This window comes from Ornithorhynchus anatinus, chromosome 1 (genome assembly GCF_004115215.2).
Source record: "Ornithorhynchus anatinus isolate Pmale09 chromosome 1, mOrnAna1.pri.v4, whole genome shotgun sequence".
NCBI classification, from domain to species: Eukaryota; Metazoa; Chordata; class Mammalia; order Monotremata; family Ornithorhynchidae; genus Ornithorhynchus; species Ornithorhynchus anatinus.
In genome coordinates this window covers 30,154,993-30,174,798 of record NC_041728.1, presented here as the reverse complement: position 1 = coordinate 30,174,798, position 19,806 = coordinate 30,154,993, and the positions used below count along the sequence as shown (strand labels likewise).

At 56.2% G+C, this 19,806-nt stretch overlaps 1 protein-coding gene across 2 annotated transcripts; it reads left to right on the top strand.

Moving 5' to 3' along the window:
- The first annotated feature begins 2,851 nt into the window (after positions 1–2,851).
- On the top strand, positions 2,852–18,124 carry LOC100092853 (retinol dehydrogenase 12-like). 2 transcript variants are annotated; one of them, XM_029076341.2, is made up of 7 exons: positions 2,852–2,911; positions 9,224–9,342; positions 10,427–10,582; positions 12,784–12,888; positions 13,311–13,520; positions 13,646–13,835; positions 17,396–18,124. In XM_029076341.2, exons 1-7 carry the CDS (start codon positions 2,895–2,897, stop codon positions 17,496–17,498), a joined length of 900 nt encoding a protein of 299 aa, XP_028932174.1. In that variant the 5' UTR covers positions 2,852–2,894; the 3' UTR covers positions 17,499–18,124. The 2 variants fall into 2 exon arrangements, with proteins under 2 accessions (XP_028932174.1, XP_028932170.1); XM_029076337.2 differs by lacking the exon at positions 2,852–2,911 and adding an exon at positions 6,147–6,465.
- The last annotated feature ends 1,682 nt before the right edge of the window (positions 18,125–19,806 follow it).

Sequence of the window (19,806 nt, the reverse complement as noted above, 5' to 3'; positions counted from 1 at the left end):
GCCCGGGCTCTTTCCGCTGAGCTACACAGCTCTTCAATTGAATCGTATTTATTGAGTAGGGGATCCAGAAAGCCGGGCCGTAGGTTAGCGGTGCGAGAATGACGGAGGGATAGGGGAGCGAGTCAGTTGAGGTCGGTAATGAGGGTGGTGGTGAGAATGTCATTTTGGTCACTGAGGGAAGGTAGTTTGGGTTTGGAGGCCAAATGGGGTCCGATGAGTTGAGAAAACACAGAGAAATTAATCTCTTCGCGGTCTAGTCTCCGCCTCCAGACTGTAAGCTTACTGTGGGCAGGGAATGTGTCCACCAGCTCTACGTTGTACTCTCTCGAGCGCTTCGCACAGTGCTCTGCACACGCTTAATATATACCACAGGGTTATCTCGAACCAAGCCCGGTGCTCAGGTCATCGCGACTTGCCCAAGGTCCCACAGAGGACGCGGGGCAGAGCCGGGGTGGGGACCCAGGTCTTTCTGACCCCCAGGCCCGTGCTCTATCCACTAGGCAACGCTGCTTAGAATCTTTCTGAAAAATGGACAACTTTCTTATCTAGGTTTACTATTTCATTCAATAGTATTTATTGAGCGTTTACTATGTGCAGAGCACTGTACTAAGCGCTTGGAATGGACAAATCGGCAACAGATACAGTCCCTGCCCAATGACGGGCTCGCAGTCTAATCAGTAATAATCATGTTGGTATTTGTTAAGCGCTTACTATGTGCAGAGCACTGTTCTGAGCGCTGGGGGACATACGGGGTCATCGGGTTGTCCCACGTGAGGCTCACGGTCTTCATCCCCGTTTTCCAGATGAGGTCACTGAGGCCCAGAGAAGTGAAGTGGCTTGCCCAAGGTCACACAGCAGACCATTCATTCATTCAGTCGGCACTACTGAGCGCTCACTAGGTGCAGAGCACTGTACTAAGCGCTTGGAATGGACAATTCGGCAACAGATAGAGACGATCCCTGCCCAGTGACGGGCTCACGGTCTAATCGGCAAAGCAAAACAGAGCAAAGCCAAAACAAGACGACATTATCATGATGAATAGAATCAAGTCAAGGCGGGTTAAGATTAGTCCTTGGATCGGCATAGTAACGGTTTGGATGGAGATCGAGGGCGGATTATAGCCAAGTGCTGAAGACGGAACCCACGGGATTTAGTGACGGATTGAATGTGTGGGTTGTATGAAAGAGAGGAGTCGAGGTTAATGCCAGTTCTCAGGCTGTGACTCTCTCGAGGCCCCGGGACCGGGTCTAATTTGCACCTCGACATTTTCTTCCCCAGCACTTAGTTCAGCGTTCGTCACGCGGTGGGCACTTGATACTTTTAGGACGACCGAGGTGGGATGGCAGGCGTCTTGCCAATCTCTCGGATGGTTCTTGTTCTGTCAGGGGGATGAGAGACGGAGAGCAGGAGAGACCGAGAAAAAGAGAGGAGAGAAAGCGTAGCTCAAAGACCATAACCTCCTTCACTGCCCTCTACTTCACACTGGATGCTAACCTACATCCTTCACCTTATCTTCCTTGGGAGTTTATTGAGGATTTTTTAATTATCCCCCATTTCTCTTTCCCTCTCTCCCAGTCCCTTCGTCTTCTGCGAGGTTGCCGGGACCTCAGATGTTACCGCATCCGTCCTCACGTCGTTTCCTCAGAGAAGAAAGTAGGCTGAGCGAGCTAAATAGCGTGTAGAAAGGAACCCACAGATGCCAACGGTATTAAGAACTCTATTCAGTTAATAATAATAATAATAATAATAATAATGTTGTATTTGTTAAGCGCTTGCTATGTGCAGAGCACTGTTCTAAGCGCTGGGGTAGATACAGGGTGATCGGGTCATTCCACGTGAGGCTCACAGTCTTCATCCCCATTTTACAGAGGAGGGAACTGAGGCCCAGAGAAGTGAAGTGACGTGCCCACAGTCGCACAGCTGACAAGTGGCAGAGCCGGGAATCGAACCCATGACCTCTGACTCCCAAGCCCGGGCTCTCTCCACTGAGCGACGCCGCTTCTCGATTGATTCGGTTAATCAATCACAGCGATTGAGTGCTTACTGTGAGCAGGGCACCGTACGAAACATTTGGGAGAGCACAACATAGCAGGAGCAGCACGGTGTAGCGGAGAGAGCACGGGCCTGGGAGTCAGAAGGTCATGGGTTCTAATGCCGGCTCCGCCGCTTCTCTGCCGTGTGGCCTTGGGTGAGTCACTTCACTTCTGCGTCCCTCAGTCACCCCTCCTGTAAAATGGGGATGAAGACCGTGAGGCCTATGCGGGACAGGGACCGTGCCCATCCTGATTTTGCTTGTATCCACCCCAGCGCTTAGTAAGTACCTGGCTCCTAGTAAGTGCATAACAGATACCCTAATTATTATTATTATTACAGAGATAGGTTGTATGACACAAACCTCAGTAAGGCGATCCATCAGTTAGACTGTGAGCCAGGCACTGGGCAGGGATCGTCTCTATCTGTTGCCGAACTGTCCATTACCAAGCGCTTAGTACAGTGCTCTGCACCTAGTGAGCACTCGATAAACACTATTGAATGAATGAATTCAGGGAGGGAGGAATAAACATACAAAACCAGTGGTATTTATTAAGCACTTACTGCGGGCCACCCACTGCGGAAGACACAATCAATCCCTGTGGCTCTTCGGGCTCATAGTCCGAGTAAGAGGGAGAACAGGTGTTGAAATTTCATTTTACAGATGAAGAAGGACGCAGGTTAGGTGACCCGCCCAAGGTCTGCCACTATCCCCGGCCTCTCCGCCACACAGTCTCCCGGCCAAAGGGAGAGGAGTCTCCCTCGGCGTCAGTCTCGGGCGGAGCCCGCGTCCCGAGACGAGCCTCCGGCGAGACAGGAGTGGATTCCGGACGAGACCGAGATCCACTCTGCGGTTTGCAGAGATGAAAAGGTCACCCTGGTAAGGAGCCGGCCGCCCCGGGGTTCGGCTTAGCGGCCGGGGCAACCGGAGAAGCTTTCGAACCCCAGAGCCCACATCGAGATTTCCCTAAAGCGGCCGCCGCGGCCTTGGCGAGATATTAAGGGAACGTGATCGAGTGGGGCCCCTCTCAGGGTCGCACCTGGAGAGTTTCCAGTCCTCTACCGGTCTCGGCTACGGGAGGGAGAGTCGAGCAGAGGCCCGTCCGGTCCGTCCCCAGCTTGGGCAGCGGCTAGCGAGCGGAAGGCCATCGGCTACGAGTCAAAACTCCCCCGCGCCGGGCAGCGGCGGCCCGGGAGAGGGTCGAGGGCGGAGACTCGAGTGGAAGGAGGCGATGGTAAACGGTTCCATATTTTTACCAAGAAAACTCTCCAGATCCACTCCCTGCAGGTGGAGGCGGGGCGTTCTGGGAGAGACGCGTCCGTGGCGTCGCTATGGGTCGGAGACACCTCGACAGCGGAAGACAAGCCCTAGTGGAGAGAGCACGGGACTGGGAGTTAGAAGAACCTGGGTTCTAATTCTGGCTCTGCCACATGCTTGTTGCGTGACCTCGGGCAAGTCATTTAATTTCTCTGTGCCTCAGTTTCCTCAGCTGAGGAATGGGGATACCTAGTCTCCCTCCTACTCAGACCGTGAGCCCCACGCGGGACAGGGAGTGTGTTTGACCTAACTCACTTCAGCGCTCAGAACAGCATTTGACACATCGTGAGCGCTTACAAATACCATTAAAATAAAAACCACAGCAGTCGAGTGACAGAAGCGGAATTGGAACCCGGGCCCTCTGACCCCCAGGTCGATGCTGTCTCCCCTAGGCCCCGGCTGTGTCTCGACACAGCCTCACGATCTGGAAAGAGCACGGGCTCGGGAGGCGGAGGTCGTCCGTCTCCCCCTTTTAGCCTGCGAGCCCGTCGTCGGGCAGGGACGGTCCCTATCTGTTGCCGAACTGTACATTCCGAGCGCTTAGTACGGTGCCCTGCCCGCAGTAAGCGCTCAATAAATACGACCGAATGAATGAATGAAATCCCCGCTCCAACCTCTTGCCAGCTGTGTGACTTTGGGCATTCGCTTCATTCCTCTGGGCCTCAGTTCCCTCATCTGTCAAATGGGGACGAAGACCGTGAGCCTCACGTGGGACAACCTGATAACCTTGTATCTACCCCAGAGTTTAGAACAGTGCCCGGCACAGAGTAAGCGCTTAACGAGTACCATTATTATTATTATTATCTTTAATGGCCGAGGAAGTATAGCTCCCATTAAGTTCTTCCGCCTTCCCTCACTCCCACCTTCAGGATCTAGACTTCACCGTCCGTCTCTGAGAGCTCTCACCTTCTCCAGGAGGCCTTCCCAGACCGAGCCCCCCCACCGCTCCCCCTCTCCTCCTCTGCTCTTCCCCCTTCCCCTCAGCGCTGTGCTCATTTTATTTATTACCCTATTAATTTTATTAATGAGGTGTACATCTCCTCGATTCTATTTCCATTTCCCAGGCTCCTCCAGCTCCCAGATTTAGATCGGATCCTGGGCCGGGCTCAGTCGCCTAGAGGTCGGCTATGTGCAGAGCACTGTTCTAAGCGCTGGGGTAGATACGGGGCCATCAGGTTGTCCCACGTGAGGCTCACGGTCTCAATCCCCATTTTACAGATGAGGGAACTGAGGCCCAGAGAAGTGAAGCGACTTGCCCACTGTCAAACAGCTGACAAGCGGCAGAGCCGGGATTCGAACCCACGACCTCCGACTCCCAAGCCCGGGCTCTTGCCACCGAACCACGCTAATAAGCAAGCGCCCCTCATTAAAATCAATCCGTCGTTATTCGGTATCGGTATCAGTTACGGGTACGACACGCTCTAGACTGCGAGCTCGTTGTGGGCAGGGAAGGGTCTGTCTGTCGCTGTGTTGTGCTTTCCCCAGCGCTTAGTACAGCGCTTTGCACACCGCTCAATAAATACGATGGAATGAACCAACGGTGAACGAGCCGGAGACGGGGGAAAGAGGGCTTCAACGGGGAAGGCCTCTCGGAGGAGATGTGATTTCGATAAGGCTTTGAAGGGGGCCGGCAGCGAGATAAATGAGATCGAGGCACAGCGAGCAAGTCGGTGCTAGAGGAGCGGAGCGTGTAGGACGTCAGTGAGGCGAGAGAGAAGGGGGAGAGCCCATCGAGTGTTTTAAAGCGGACGGTAAGGAGTCTCTGCCGAGGTGGATGGGCTAGACGTGGACTCGAACGGCTTTTCAGAAAAATGATCCGGGCGGCTTGGGCTGGAGGGGGAGAGACAGGAGGCGGGGAGGTCGGGTGCAGTGATAATAATGTAATAGTGGTTTTTGTGAAGCGCTTACTATGGGTCAAGCACTGTTCTAGGCGCTGGGGTAGATACAAGATAATCGGGTTGTCCCATGTGGGGCTCACAGTCCTAATCCCCCTTTTCCAGCTGAGGTCACTGAGGCCCAGAGAAGTGAAGTGGCTCGCCCAAGGTCACGCAGCAGACCATTCATTCACTCGTAACTATTGAGCGCTTACCAGGTGCGGAGCACCGTACTAAGCGCTTGGAATGGACAATCCGGCAACAGTTAGAGACGATCCCTGCCCAGTGACGGGCTCAAGGTCTAATCGGGGGAGACGGACGGCAAAGCGAAGCAGAGCGAAACCAAAACAAGACGACGTTATCATGATGGATAGGATCGAGTCAAGGCGGGTTAAGATTAGTCCTTGGATCGGCACAGTAACGGTTTGGATGGAGAGGAGAGGGCAGATTTTAGCCAAGTGCTGAAGATAGAACCCACGGGATTTAGTGACGGATTGAATGTGTGGGTTATTATTATTATTATGATCATCTTTAATGGCCGAGGAAGTATAGATCCCATTAAGTCCTTCCGTCTTCACTCACACCCACCTTCAGGAACTAGACTTCACCGTCCGTCTCTGAGAGCTCTCACCTCCTCCAGGAGGCCTTCCCAGACCGAGCCCCCCCCCCCACTGCTCCCCGTCCCCTCCTCTGCTCTTCCCCCTTCCCCTCAGCGCTGTGCTCATTTCATTTATTACCCTATTAATTTTATTAATGAGGTGTACATCTCCTTGATTCTATTCATCTTGATGATGTGGTCCGCTTTTTGTTTGGTTCTCTTCTCCTCTGCCGTCCGCCCGCCCCGTTTAGATGGCGAGCCCGTCACCGGGCAGGGATGGTCTCTATCCGCTGCCGCGTCGTCCCTTCCAAGCGTTTAGTCCGGTGCTCTGCACCTAGTAAGCGCTCAATAAATCCCACTGAAGGAACGAACGAACGTCTCCTCCGGGCCAGCGGCGGGAGTTTAGACTCCATTTCCCAGGCTCCTCCAGCTGCCAGATTTAGATCGGATTCTGGGCCGGGCTCGGTCGCCTAGAGGTCAGCTCTTAAGAACAGGAGGAACGAGAACAGCCCAGGGAGAGGAATCAGGACAAACAGGAGGAGCGGCCGCCTCCTTCGCGAGAAGAGAGGAGCGGAGATGATCGGCGTCCTCGGCTCGGTGGCCCTCCTGGCTCTGCTCCTGACCAAGGCGGCTCCCTATGTCAGGTCAGTGCCCATCCCTTCGGCTGCAAGACCCTTTCTTTTCCTTCGTTCCTTCGTTCGGTCGTATTTAGTGAGCGCTTACCGTGTGCAGAGCGCCGTGCCGAGCGCTTGGGACGTACAGTTCGGCAACGGATAGAGACAATCCCCGCCCGACGACGGGCTGGCAGTCTAGAAGGGGGAGCCTTTTAGGAGCCGCTTCTCTTCTGGGGGGAAAGCGACGGAGGCAGTTTCTTCACTCCTCTGGGCCTCGGTTCCCTCATCTGTAAAACGGCGATTAGGACTGGGAGCCCCACGTGGGACAACCTGACTACCTCGTATCTCCCCCAGCGCTTAGAACAGTCCTTGGCGCAGAGTGAGCGCTTAACAGCTACCATCGTTTTATCTTATGAGAAGCAGAGTGGCTTAGTGGAAAGATCGTGAGCTTGGGAGTCAGAGGTTGTGGGTTCTAATCCCGGCCCCTCCGCTTGTCGGCTGTGTGACTTCGGACCGGTCACTTCAACTGGGCCTCGGTTCCCTCATCTGTCAAATGGGGATGGAGACTTGGAGCCCCACGTGGGACAACTGATTACCTCGTAACTACCCCAGTGCTTAGTACAGTGCTTGGCACATAGTAAGCACTTAACAAATACCATCATCATCATCGGAGGAGGAGAAAACGCCAATCAGTGGTGCTTATTTAGCACTCACTGCGCGCAGAGTAGGGTACTGAATACTTGGGAGCGTACAGTATAAGGGAAGACACGTTCCCTGCTCACACGGGTTTACGGTCTAGCGGGGGAGGCAGACGTTAATAGAAATAAATAAATGACGGATACGGACGTTAAGGGGCGTGGGGCTGAGGGAGGGTGAATAAAGGGAGCGGATTCAAGCGCGAGGGCGATGCAGGAGGGGGCGGGAGAAGAGGAGACGAGGGTCTCGTCGGGGAAGGCCTCTTGGAGGAGATGGGCCTTTAATGAGGCTTTCGGGGTGGGGCGTGTGATCGTCTGTTGGACGTGAAGGGGGAGGGCGTTCCAGGCCAGAGGAGGGAGGTGGGCGAGAGGTTGACGGCGAGATAGGTGAGATCGAGGTAGAGCGAGTGGGTGGTATTAGAGGACGCAGTGAAGGCAAGAGGGTTACAGGGAATGCCAAATGGCCGAGCTCTTTGGGCATTTGGTATTCACCTCACCCTCAGCCTCGCGGCCCTTACGTTCACAGCTGTAACGGATTTATCGATATCAACTTCGGGCGGTCCGTGTCGACCGAGCGCTTACCGTGTGCGCTGGGGCGAGGACAGTATAACCGTATAACAGACCCATTCCGTGCCCATGACGAGCTCACAGTCTAGACGGGGAGACGGACGTTATTAGAAATAAATACACTGCAGATGCGTCCGAGGGGGGATGAGTAAAGGGAGAAAGTCAGGGTGACGCAGAGGGGAGTGGGAGAGGGGGGAAGGAGGGCTTAGGCAGGGAAGGCCTCTTGGAGGAGGCGGGCCTTCAATAAGACGATGAAGGGAATGTCTAGACCGTAGGCCGAAAGCTCCTTGAGAGCGGGGAACGTGTCTACCGATTCTGCTGCACTGAACTCGCCTGGGCACTCACTACAGGGCTCTGCACATGGTAAGCGCTCAATAAATACCATCGAGGGACTGACTGATCGCTCCGCGCTCAGTAAGCGCTCCATAAATACCCCCGATTGACTGACTGATGGAGATGGGCCCCGTTTCGGGAAACGAGGAGAGAAACCCAGACCAGTGACCCTGACCGCTTAGTACAGTGTCTGGCACACAGTAAGCGCTTAACAAATACAAAATTGGGGTTTAAAGACGGAGCCGTTGGCCGGGTTATCTGCGCATCCTTGGGAGGCGGGTAAGTTTTTTAGCCATTTTACCCCAGGGGAACGTCGGGGGAGCCTTTTTTACCCATCGAGCCAAGGGGGATGGCTTTTTTTTCCAGTGGTATTTTTTGAGCGCTTCCCGTGCGCAGGACACCGATCTAACCGCCGGGGAAAGTACGATACAACCGAATTGGTCCACGCGACCCCTGCCTGCCCACACGGGGTTTCCGGCCTACCATCTGGAACGACCGGTTTCTAGGACATACGAAGAGCCTGCCCGAGGGGATCTTCCCCTTGACTATCTTATTTATAAGGCGCGTTCACATTGTTGGACCGAGGAGTCACGGAAAACAAAAAGAGTCATTCAACCCACACACTGAACACTTACCAAATGAGAGGGACTCTACTATCCTGAATAGATTTGATCTCAAGGAGCCACTGGGCCTACTAGGACTCTGTTAACTGCCCCCGACAGAAAGGTATTTAACTCAGCGCTTGGCACGTAGTAAGCGCTTAATAAATGCCATCGTTATTATTCGAACGGCCCAGCCTTGCCGAGAATCGTCAGGGATGTATATCGATCAAGTTACAGCTGTAATTTATTTACATTAACGTCCGTCTCCCCCTCTAGACGCTAAGTTCACTGTGGGCAGGGACCGTGTCCGTTTATTGTCGTAGCCAACTCTCCCAAGCGCTCTGCACACAGTTAGCGCTCGATAAATTTGATCGAATGAATGGAAACCCCGGCGCAGCAGAAGCTGGCGGAGATGTTGCCCATGGGGCACGGGCTAATAATAGTAGCTCACCAGTTCAGGGTCCCTCTTCCAAAGCCCGGCCCATGGCTCGTTGGAGGTGCACGCAGAGATTCAGAACGGTGATCGGGCTAAGGCACCCCAGGCTGGCTCCGGGAAGAGAATGTACGAATGCCTTCTGCTCTTTCCTGTAGGAAGTTTTTTGCAGGAGGAGTGTGTAGGTCAACGGTGCGGCTGCACGGGAAGGTGGCCGTGATCACGGGGGCCAACACCGGCATCGGGAAGGAGACGGCCAGAGACCTGGCTCGCAGAGGTGAGCTCGCCGTCCCACGGTCTCGTCCCGCCCACCCCCCTCTCGGGTGACTGCGACCCGTCCTCCCCCCGCCCCCCCCCCGGGCGGCGGGGCGTCCGGCCGGGACCCTCGAGCTCTCCCGGTTTTGGGGGGCTGGATCCGGCCGCGGGCCCGACTCCCCGAGCCCGCCCTTGGTCGCGCTCCTCCCCGGGGGCTTGACCGACTCCGCGGAGCGGGGCCGCTCATTCCTATCTCTGTGCTGCTCTGGGGCTGGAGCTGCTGTGGAAGGGGGTGGGAATCAGGGGAGGGGAGAGGGCAGCCCTGGAGAAACACAGCCGAGTGCGGGGGCTGGGCGGCGAGAACCCCAAAGTGGAGTCTCCTTCCCGTGGGGAGCCCAATCCAGAAGCTCGGTGACTTTATTTCCCCCAGAGGCCTCCAAACACGCCCACACACCCCCCTATTTTCTCTCACACACTGATTTTCTCTCTCTGGCCTTGAGTCTCCTTCCCCAAGAGCCCTCACGCATATATCCTCTTTCCCTTGTATCTTCACCCCCAGGAGACGTACACAAACACGCCCACACACACTCACTCACTCACTCGTTCTCACACCCCTAATCCCGACCTCGATCTCGGCTTAGTGGAGAGAGCACGGCCCTGGGAGTCAGCAGGACCTGGGTTCCAATCCCGTTTCCGCCACCTGCCTGCCGCGTGACCTCGCGCAAATCACTTAACTTCTCTGTGTCTCAGTGAAATGGGGATTAGGGCTCTGCACCCCAGGTCAGGGACTGTGTCCAACCCAATTAGTTTGTATCTACCCCAGGGCTTGGAGCAGTGCTTGACACACGGTAAGCACTTAAGAAATACCACAGTTATCATTACAGCTGTTATTACTCCACACCTTGACTCCTTGTTCTTCCCCTTTGCCTTGGCTTCCAAGAGCCCCTCTGATCGTACACACCCAGACGCCCCCTGTTCCAGACCCCGACCTGGTTCTTCCCGTGTCCCCCGGGAGCCCACGTGCTCAAATGCACACGCACCCCACAACCCCCGCGATTCCCAATGCCGATCTCCTCCTCATTCCTTCCCTACGTGCGGGCCGGCAGGAGCCCGGGTGATCATCGCCTGCCGGGACGTTCTGAAGGGCGAGTCGGCGGCCGGCGAGATCCGAGCCGAGACGGGGAACCGGCAGGTGCTGGTGCGGAAGCTGGACCTGGCCGACACCAAGTCCATCCGGGCCTTCGCCGACCGTTTCCTGGCTGGTGAGGGCAAGAGCCGGGGAGAGGGAGGTCCCGGGATGAGGGAGCGGCATCTTCCCCGGAAGCCGCCTCCTTTTCAGCCCCATCGTCCTGGAACCTCCGCAACTGGTTCGGCTACTGTGTGAGCCATCCTGACTCTGTCAGACAAACGGGGCAGGCCTCTAATCTCCACCCAGATCAGTGACCAGAGCAGCTTAGTGCCCGGGCAAGATCTGGGAGGCGACGACAGAGGGACAGACAGACAGGGAGACGGAGAGGAGGCGGAGGAGCACGTAGTTCGATGGAGAAGCGGTCCAAGAGCCTCGCGGCGGAGGGAGGGGGTGAGGAGAGAAGAGGCCTAGCCCAGAGACCGAACTCGCCCGTGTGGGAGCCGGGGGAGAGGTGGAGTCGCCATCCTGGCGGCTTCCCTTCTGCCTCCGAGGGGAGGGATGGGCCTGCCCTACCCCAAGAGCTGTGGGAGCGGAGCTAATAGGATCGTGTCATAGTGCCCACTCCGGGGCCGGGCACCTCCCCGCTCCCACACTGAAGCTGGAGGCTCTGCTTCTGCTCTCCGTCATCGGCGGCAGGTGTACTAGGAGGAAGAGGAGCAGTTTGATCTAAGAGTCTAATGTGGGGTCCCCTCAAGCCCCTTAACTAGGCAGCCCAGAGGGTGGTTCTAATAATAATAATAGTGGTATGGGTTAAGCGCTTACTCCCATCCTCCCGTCTCTCCCCGCTCCGGTCTATTCTTCATTCCGCTGCCTGGGTCATCTTCCTGCAGAAATGCTCTGGGCATGTCCCTCCCCTCCTCAGAAACCTCCCGTGGTGGCCTATCGACCTTCGCATGAAGCAAAAACCTCCTCCCTCTCGGCTTCAAAGCTGCCCATCCCCTCGCCCCCTCCTACCTCACCAGCCTTCTCTCCTTCTCCGGCCCAGCCCGCACGCTCGGCTCCTCTGCCCACGCCAACCTCCTCACGGTCCCCCGTCGACCCCCGGCCCGCGTCCTCCCGCTGTCCCGGAATCCCCTCCCTCCTCACCTCTGCCAAACTAACTCTCTTCCCCTCTTCAGAGCCCTTCTGAGAGCTCGCCTCCTCCAAGAGGCCTTCCCAGACTCAGCCCCCCTTTCCTTCTCCTCCTCCTCCCCTCCCCATTCCCCCTACTCCCTCCCTCTGCTCTTCCCCCTTCCCCTCCCCACAGCACTTCTGCATATTCATATATATTATTTATTACTCTATTGAATTTGTTAATAATGTGTATATATCTACGATTCTATTTATCTTGATGATATTGACGCCCGACTACTTGTTTCGTTGCCCGTCGCCCCCGTTTAGACTGTGAGCCCGTCGTCGGGCAGGCGTTGCCCCTGCTGCCGGATTGTCCATTCCAAGCGCTTAGTCCAGTGCTCTGCACATAGTAAGCGCTCAATAAATACGATTCAATGAATGAATGAATGAATGAACGTGCCAGGCACCGTACTGAGAGCTGGGGTGGATCCGGGCAAGTCGGGTCGGACCCCGTCCCTGTCCCACGTGGGGCTCACGGTCTCGATCCCCATTTTACAGATGAGGTAACTGAGGTCCGGAGAAGCGAAGGGACTCGCCCAAGGTCTCACAGCGGAGCCAGAATTAGAACCCGCTGACTTTCTGACTCCCCGGTCCATCAAATGCTTACTGTGCAGGGCGCCGAACTAAGCGCTCGGGAGAGTACAACACAACGGAGTGGTAGACCCGTTTGCTATTCACAAGGACCTCACGGTCTAGGGGGACACACAAGACATTAATATCGATAAATACATCGAGATTATGTACGTAGGTGCCGTGGGGGCGAGGGAGGGGTGAATAAAGGGTTCAAATCCAAACGCAAGGGCGACGCAGAGAGGAGTGGAAGAGAAGGAAACGAGAGCTTAGTCAGGGAAGGCCTTTTGGAGGAGGTGTGATTTTAATAAGGCACTGAAGGTGGGGAGAGTCACTGCCGGTCGGATATGAATTGGGGTGGGGGAGAGCATCAAGCCAGCGGGGGGATGGGGGTGAGGCGTCCGAGGTGAAATAGACATGAACAAGGGCACGGTGAATTTCCGTCCTTGCTGTCTTCTCTGGATTAGGAGCTCACTGGGGGTTAGGGTTAGCGTCTGATTCCCACATGGGTATTCTCTCCCGGGGTTTCGTACGGTGTTCTGTACACAGTAAGCACCTGATAAATGCTATTATGCTGACTGTGCCCTGCAGAGGAGAAGCAGCTCCACATCCTGATCAACAACGCGGGGGTGATGATGTGCCCCTACTCCAAGACCGCCGACGGCTTTGAGATGCACCTGGGAGTCAACCATCTGGGTGAGGGGTCCCCCCGCGGCCGGCCCCGCCTCGTCCCCCCGGGGAGACCCCACGGGACCTCCCGTCCCCCCGGAGAGCCCGAGGACCGGGTGGGGCCCGGTTTTCCCGGCGACGGAGCCGCGGGGCCGGACGCGTCGGGGAGAGGGGGGACGGCTCCCTCGCCGAGAGCGGGGACGGGGAATGCCCGTCGCGCCGACGTCCCCTCCCGGCCCCGGCCCCGGCCCCGAGGATCAGGTAGACGGCGGCAGCTCAGAGCGGGTCCCGGGTTCCCGAGAAGCCCCCCGGGTTGCGTCGGGAGGCCCGCCCGGCCCCGGACACGAACTCCGCTCCCGGCTCTCGGGGCTCAGCGGAGGACTTGGAACTCTCCGCCTCCCCGACGTGTCCCCGGCCTCTCCCGACCCCGTCTCCCCGTCCCCCGACAGGCCACTTCCTCCTGACCCACCTGCTGCTGGGTCGCCTGAAGGAGTCGGCCCCGGCCCGGGTGGTGAACGTGTCTTCCCTGGCCCACGTAATCGGCAAGATCCGCTTCCACGACCTGCAGGGAGAGAAGTATTATTACTCCAACATGGCCTACTGCCACAGCAAGCTGGCCAACATCCTCTTCACCCGCGAGCTGGCCCGGAGGCTTCAAGGCAAGCGCGCGGTCGGGCAGAGCGACTCGAGGGAGGTTAAGTCGGAGAGGGAAGCCGTCGCAGGCCCGGCATCCGGCTTCGCCCGGCAGAGGTGGCCGGCCGACTCCCTTTCTTTTCCGTCCCAGGCACCGGAGTCACCACGTACGCGCTTCACCCGGGCGTGGTCCAGTCCGAGCTGGTCCGGCATTCGCTTCTCATGTGCCTGGTTTGGCGACTCTTCTCCTTCTTCGTCAAGTCATCCCAAGAGGGAGCCCAGACCAGCCTGCACTGCGCCGTGGCCGAGAACCTGGAAGCCCTGAGCGGAGAATATTTCAGGTGGGGGTCTGGCCTCGACTGATAATCGCAACGGGATTCGGTACCCGTAAGATATTTATCCGTATCTACGATTTATTTATTCATATCTGCCGTTCATTTAGATCTATTGTTGTCTGTCTTCCCCTCTAACCTGGAAGTTCGTTGTGGGCGGAGAACACCTCCGATATATCGTTCTATTGCCGTCTCCCGAAGGCTTAGTGTGGTGCACACAGTAAGTGCTAGATAGATACAACTGACTGTGACTAATTTAAGTCGGTGGCAGCATCTGTTCCACATGGGGCTCCTGGTCTACAGATATTGAATCCCCATTGTACAGCTGGGGAAACTGAGGTCCAGGGAAGTTAAGACACGTGCCCAAATGTCACCCGGCAGGTAGGTGGTGGAGCCGGGGTAAGAACCCAGGTCCTCTGTCTCCCGTTGCCGTGCTCTTACCACTAGGCCACTCTGCTGTCTGCGTATATAAGTACATATTTATTATTCTATTTCATTAATGATGTGTATGAATCTATAATTCTATTTATTTGTATTGATGCTATTGATGCCTGTCTACTTGTTTTGTTGTCTGTCTCCCCACCCAGACTGAGCCCGTCGCTGGGTAGGGATTGTCTCTTCGTCTCTATTTGTTGCCGAAATGTACTTTCCGAGCGCTTAGTACAGTGTTCTGCACACGGTAAGCGCTCAATAAATAAATAAATAAATGAATGGCCAAAGTGGGCAGAAGCAGAGGGCTGGTAGAAGGGTGAAAGAAGCAGTGTGACTTAGTTGATAGAGTGTGCTATCCCAGCTCCCCCACTTGACGCTGGGTGACCCGGGGCATGTCACTTCTCTTCTCTGGGCCTCAGTTACCTCATCCGTAAAATGGAGCCCCACATGGGACCGGGACTGAGTCCAACCTGACTAAATTGTATCTACCCTAGTCCTTAGTACAGTGCCTGGGACATAGTAAGCGCTTAACTAAAAATAAAATAAAAATAAAAAAAGCTCTGGGGCTATCCCCTAGGCCATGCTGCTTCTCAGTACTATAGGGAGGCGCGGTCTAAGTATCCAAATAGCTGGGGGGGGGGGACGACGGACAGATACAGAACTGACTGCTTGGGGAGAAGCGTTGAGGACAATTAGAAGAACACGAGGTCTAAGATGGCCGTTCAGTCGATACGACTTGGGGTCCTTACTTTTCCAGGCAGATGATTTCACGGCTCCGGGAGTGTGAATGGCTTCAGTTCCCAAACTCTCCTGGGGCTTGAACCCAAACGGGGCAGGGCCCCAACTCGCGTCTCAAGCGACGAGGGTATCGGACGGAGGGCGAGATGCGGGCAGGAAGAAACGTCCAGCCGCTCACAGGGTTGGCTTGGCCAACTGTCGAGTCCTCGCTCACCCCGGCTTTTCTCTCCTCAGCTCTGTGGAGGTGATGTTCGCTCCCCTCCTTGGAAGTAGGACGGTGGGCTCCGATAATGCTGATTTTTCTTCAGTAAATACCACTGATTTTTTTTATGGCATTTGTTAAGCGCTTACTACGTGCCGGACAACAGTGCCGAGCGCCGAGGTAGATATTATTTAATCAGGTTGGACACAGTCCCTGTCCCACGTGGGACTCGCAGCCTTCATCCCCGTTTTACACGTGAGGTGAGTGAGGCCCAGAGAAGTGACCTGCCCAAGGTCACACAGCAGACACGTGGCAGAGCCGGGATTAGAACCCAGGTCCTTCGGACTCCCAGGTCTGTGCTTTATCCACTAAGCCACGTGCTCTTGCTGGATTCATTTTCCCATGAGCAGAAGCAGCCCAGCCCATTGTTATTTCACCTCCCTCTTCACCCTCTTCATTCTCCCTGACCTATTAAAACGAATATGAATATCTAATATATGATATTTCATTTAAAGATATTCATTCATTCACTCAACCATATTTACTGAGAGCTTACTGTGTGCGGAGCACCGTACTAAGCACTTGGTAAGTACAATACTTGGCTCAGTGGCAAGAGCCCGGGCTCGGGGGTCAAAGGTCGTGGGGTTCCCGACTCCACCACCTGTCAGCTGGGTGACTTTGGGCAGGTCACTTAACTTCTCTGTGCCTCAGTTCCCTCATCTGTAAAATGGGGACGAACACTGTGAGCCCCACGTGGGTCAACCTGATCACCCTGTACTCACCCCAGTGTTTAGAACAGCCTGGCACACAGTAACGGCTTAACAAACACCATCGTCATCGATGGAGAGAGACAATCCCTGCCCACGCCGGGCTTACCGACTAGAGGGGGGAAGACAGACATCAGAACGAGTAAACGGGCGTCGATATAAATAGGTAGAATTATAGATATATATACCCAAGTGCCGTGGGGCGGGGCGGGGGGGGGGGGGGGGGAGAGCAAAGCGAGAGCGTCGAGGTGACGCGGAAGGGGAGCTGAGGAAAAGGGGGCTTAGTCTGAGAAGGTCTCTTGGAGGAGGTGATCGTTCAGTGGGGCTTTGAAGAGTGGAAGAAGGATTGGGTGGCAGAAGCGAGGAGGGAGGGCGTTCCAGGCCAGAGGTAGGACGTGGGCCCGGGGTCGACGGCGGGACGGGCGAGAACGACGCTCAGGCAGGAGGTGAGCGGCACCAGAGGAACGGGGCGCGCGGGCTGGGACGGAGAAGGAGAGAAGGGACGGACATCAGGCCAGGGAGCAGGGGGTTAAGCTCCCTTACCTCAGCTTGGCCATCCCGTCCTTCATCTCGTCTGGATTACGAGTAGTGAGCGCTACCGTGGCTCTGAAGCAGAGTGGCCTAGGGGAGAGAGCAAGGGCCCGGGAGCCGGAAGACCTGGGTTGTGCCGCCGGCCCGCCGTGTGACCCCGCTCGAGTCATTTAAGGTCCCTGGGCCTCGGTGTCCTCATCTGTGGAAATGGGGATTCAATATCCGTTCTTCCTCCCCGTCGCCACGGAGAGCGGCATGCCGCAGCGGGTGGGGCCCGGGCCTGGAAGTCAGAAGGTCGTGGGTTCTAGTCCCGGCTCCGCCACGTGTCTGCCGCGTGACCTGGGGCAAGTCTCTTCACTTCTCTGGGCCTCAGTTACCTCAACTGGAAAACGGGGATTAAGACTGTGAGCCCCGTGTGGGACAGGGACTGTGTCCAACCTGATATGCTTGCTTGTGTCCACCCCAGCGCTTACTACAGTTCCTGGCACACAGTAAGTACTCAACAGATACCACGACGATTATTACTATTATTACCCACCCATCCCCTCCCTAGACTGCGAGCTCACCGTGGGCAGGGAACGTATCTATTAATCGTTACAGTGTACTCTCCCAAGCACTCAGTACAGCGTCCGGGACACCGTGAGCGCTCAATAAATACAATCGAACGAGTTAACCAACGCCTACGTAGCGCTGGAGTCGGAATTCGGACACTCTCCTCGGCCAGATGAGGGAAGGGGACAGCAACTCGTGGGCAGGGACTTCGTTGTTAAGTTGTACTCTCCCAAGCGCTTAGTACAGTGCTCGGCACAGATCGAGCGCTCATTAAATACGATCGAATGAATGAACGAAAGCCGGAATGGCACTGATTCGGTGTCCGTGACTCTCCCCTCTCCCTCCAGTGACTGCAAACGGGCCCCGGTGTCAGCCCGGGGTCGAAACGGCGCCACGGCCCGGCGCCTCTGGGAGGTCAGCTGCGAGCTTCTGGGCATCGAGTGGGAGTGACGGCCGACAGGCGGAGGGACGGGGTCCCGCCTGCCCAAGCCCGCCCCCGGGACCGGCCCGGGGCCGAAGGAGGAGGCGGGACACCGAAGGCCCGGCTGGAGTTCGGGCCGCCCGTCTGCCTCCCCAGGCCAACCCCCGCTCTCCGAAATACCCTTGATCCCGGATGCCGCCTCCTCCCTCCTTCCCGGTTCCCCGGCGTTCAGCGACGCCGCTGAGGCCGGCGCGTCCCCGCCCGATTTCTTCCCGAAGATCGGGGAGCTCCTCGTTCCGGTAGGGGCCTCTCAGAGGGTCGGTCCGCCGGGGCCCCGTGGCCCGCTCGTCCACCGTCCTCTCCCAGTGGCTCCTGCCAACCGAGGGTGGCTTCCAGGAGCGTCAGAGGGCAGCCTCGGCGAGAGCTCCGCCGGCCGCCCCGGCCACCGGCCGGGAGTTCGGAGCCTGCTGGCCCGAGGTAGGGGCCGGTCCCGGCTTCAGAGTCACTGCCGATGGGGGTCCTTGCTGAACGGGAGCCACGATCTGACCGCTTCCTCTGATCGGCGAGTGACCGCTGCAGTGAAGACAGACGTCCTTGCTCTTCTAAACCGTGAGATCCGTAGGGGGAAGAAAATAAAGGCCAAATGGGAACTCTTCCTTGCTTTCCTGTCGTCGGTCCGTGGGAGGAAGGGGGAAGCGAGGAGAAGAGAAGGACTTGTCCTGATCTGGGGTCTCAAGTGTAAGTCACTTCGTTCCACCGTGCCTGTTTCCTTGCCTGTGCAATGAAGATTAAATACCGGTTCTCGCTTTCCTTTAGGCTGCGAGCCCCGTACGTCCAATCCGATCATTCGCTCATTCGGTAGTATTTATTGAGCGCTTACTATGTGCGGAGCACTGGACTAAGCGCTTGGAATGGACAGATCGGCAACAGATAGAGACAGTCCCTGCCCTTTGACGGGCTTACGGTCTAATCGATTATCTGGTATCTACTTCGGGATCAGCACAGTGCTCGGCATGTAGTGAGCGCTTAACAAATACCGCCGTTCTTACTATGAAATGGTTTATCTAGAACTGACCCCAGGGCACCGTCGAAGATCAGGTGATAATAACGGTGGTAAAATCTGGGACAGAGGGAGTTGGAGCCAGCCGGCCCGCGGGGAGGGACCGAGGGGTTGAGGAGTCCGGGTGGGTCGGGCAGGGTCACCTCCGGAGGCCGGCAACACAGATGCCGGCCAGGACAGCCTGAAGTGGAAAATGAGATCTTGTCGATTGCCCGGATCAAAACTGGGGCCGTTTTCCTCTTTAAGCCTCAAAAACGATAATTACGGTATTTGTTAAGCGCTTACTACGTGCCAAGCACTGTTCTAAGCGCCGGAATGAGTCCCGATATCAGCCGTCTCATAATTAGGATTACTGAAAGAAGAGCAAGGACCTGAGCGTCGGAAGGCCCTGGGTTCTAGTCCCGGTTCTGCCCCTTCTCTGCCGCGTGACCTTGGGCAAGTCGCTTCACTTCTCTGGGCCTCAGTTCCCTCATCTGGAAAATGGGGATTAAGACCGCGAGCCCCACGTGGGACCATCTGATTACCCTGTATCTACTCCAGCGCTTAGTACGGTGCCTGACACATAGTAAGGGCTTAACAAATACCATCATTATTCTTATTTTCTTATTATTTACCTCACAACACAGGTGACAGCTGGGTCTAGGGTGGGACAAACACAGCTTAGAGTGGGCAGCTCTCCCAGTAAGAGCTCAATAAATACAACCGATGGATTGACCGACTGTGGTGTCAGCAGGAGGATGGTCAGTACGCTACCGGGGCAAGTGGTTTCCGCTGGGGCGGCATCCTGCCCGAGGGTGATTAATGTTGGGCACTCCCTCTAGACTGTAAGCCCGATGTGGGCAGATGTGTCTGTTACGCGGTTATATCGTGCTCTCCCAGGCGCCTGGTACAGTGCTCTGCCCCTAGTAAGCGCTCAATAAATACAACTGACTTGCCTGGCTCAGCACAGTGCTCCGCACACAGCGAGTGCTCGATAAATATGATTGACTGACCATCCCCGAGCCACGGTGGTCGCACCGCCGGGTCTCTAGAATGTGGGCAAGTGGCATCCATGGAGGGCAGGAGACTTAAAACACCTTTCCCCTCATGGACACCTCCGGCTGCCACCGCTTGAGGGTTATTCCCCGACCCCTCTTTTCATTCAATCGTACTTATTAAGCGCTTATCGCGGACAGAGCACCGTACTAAGCGCTTGGGAAAGAACAATATAACTGAACACCGACAATCCTCGCCCACAACGAGCTCAGAGTCTAGAGTCGGGGGAGACAGACATCGAT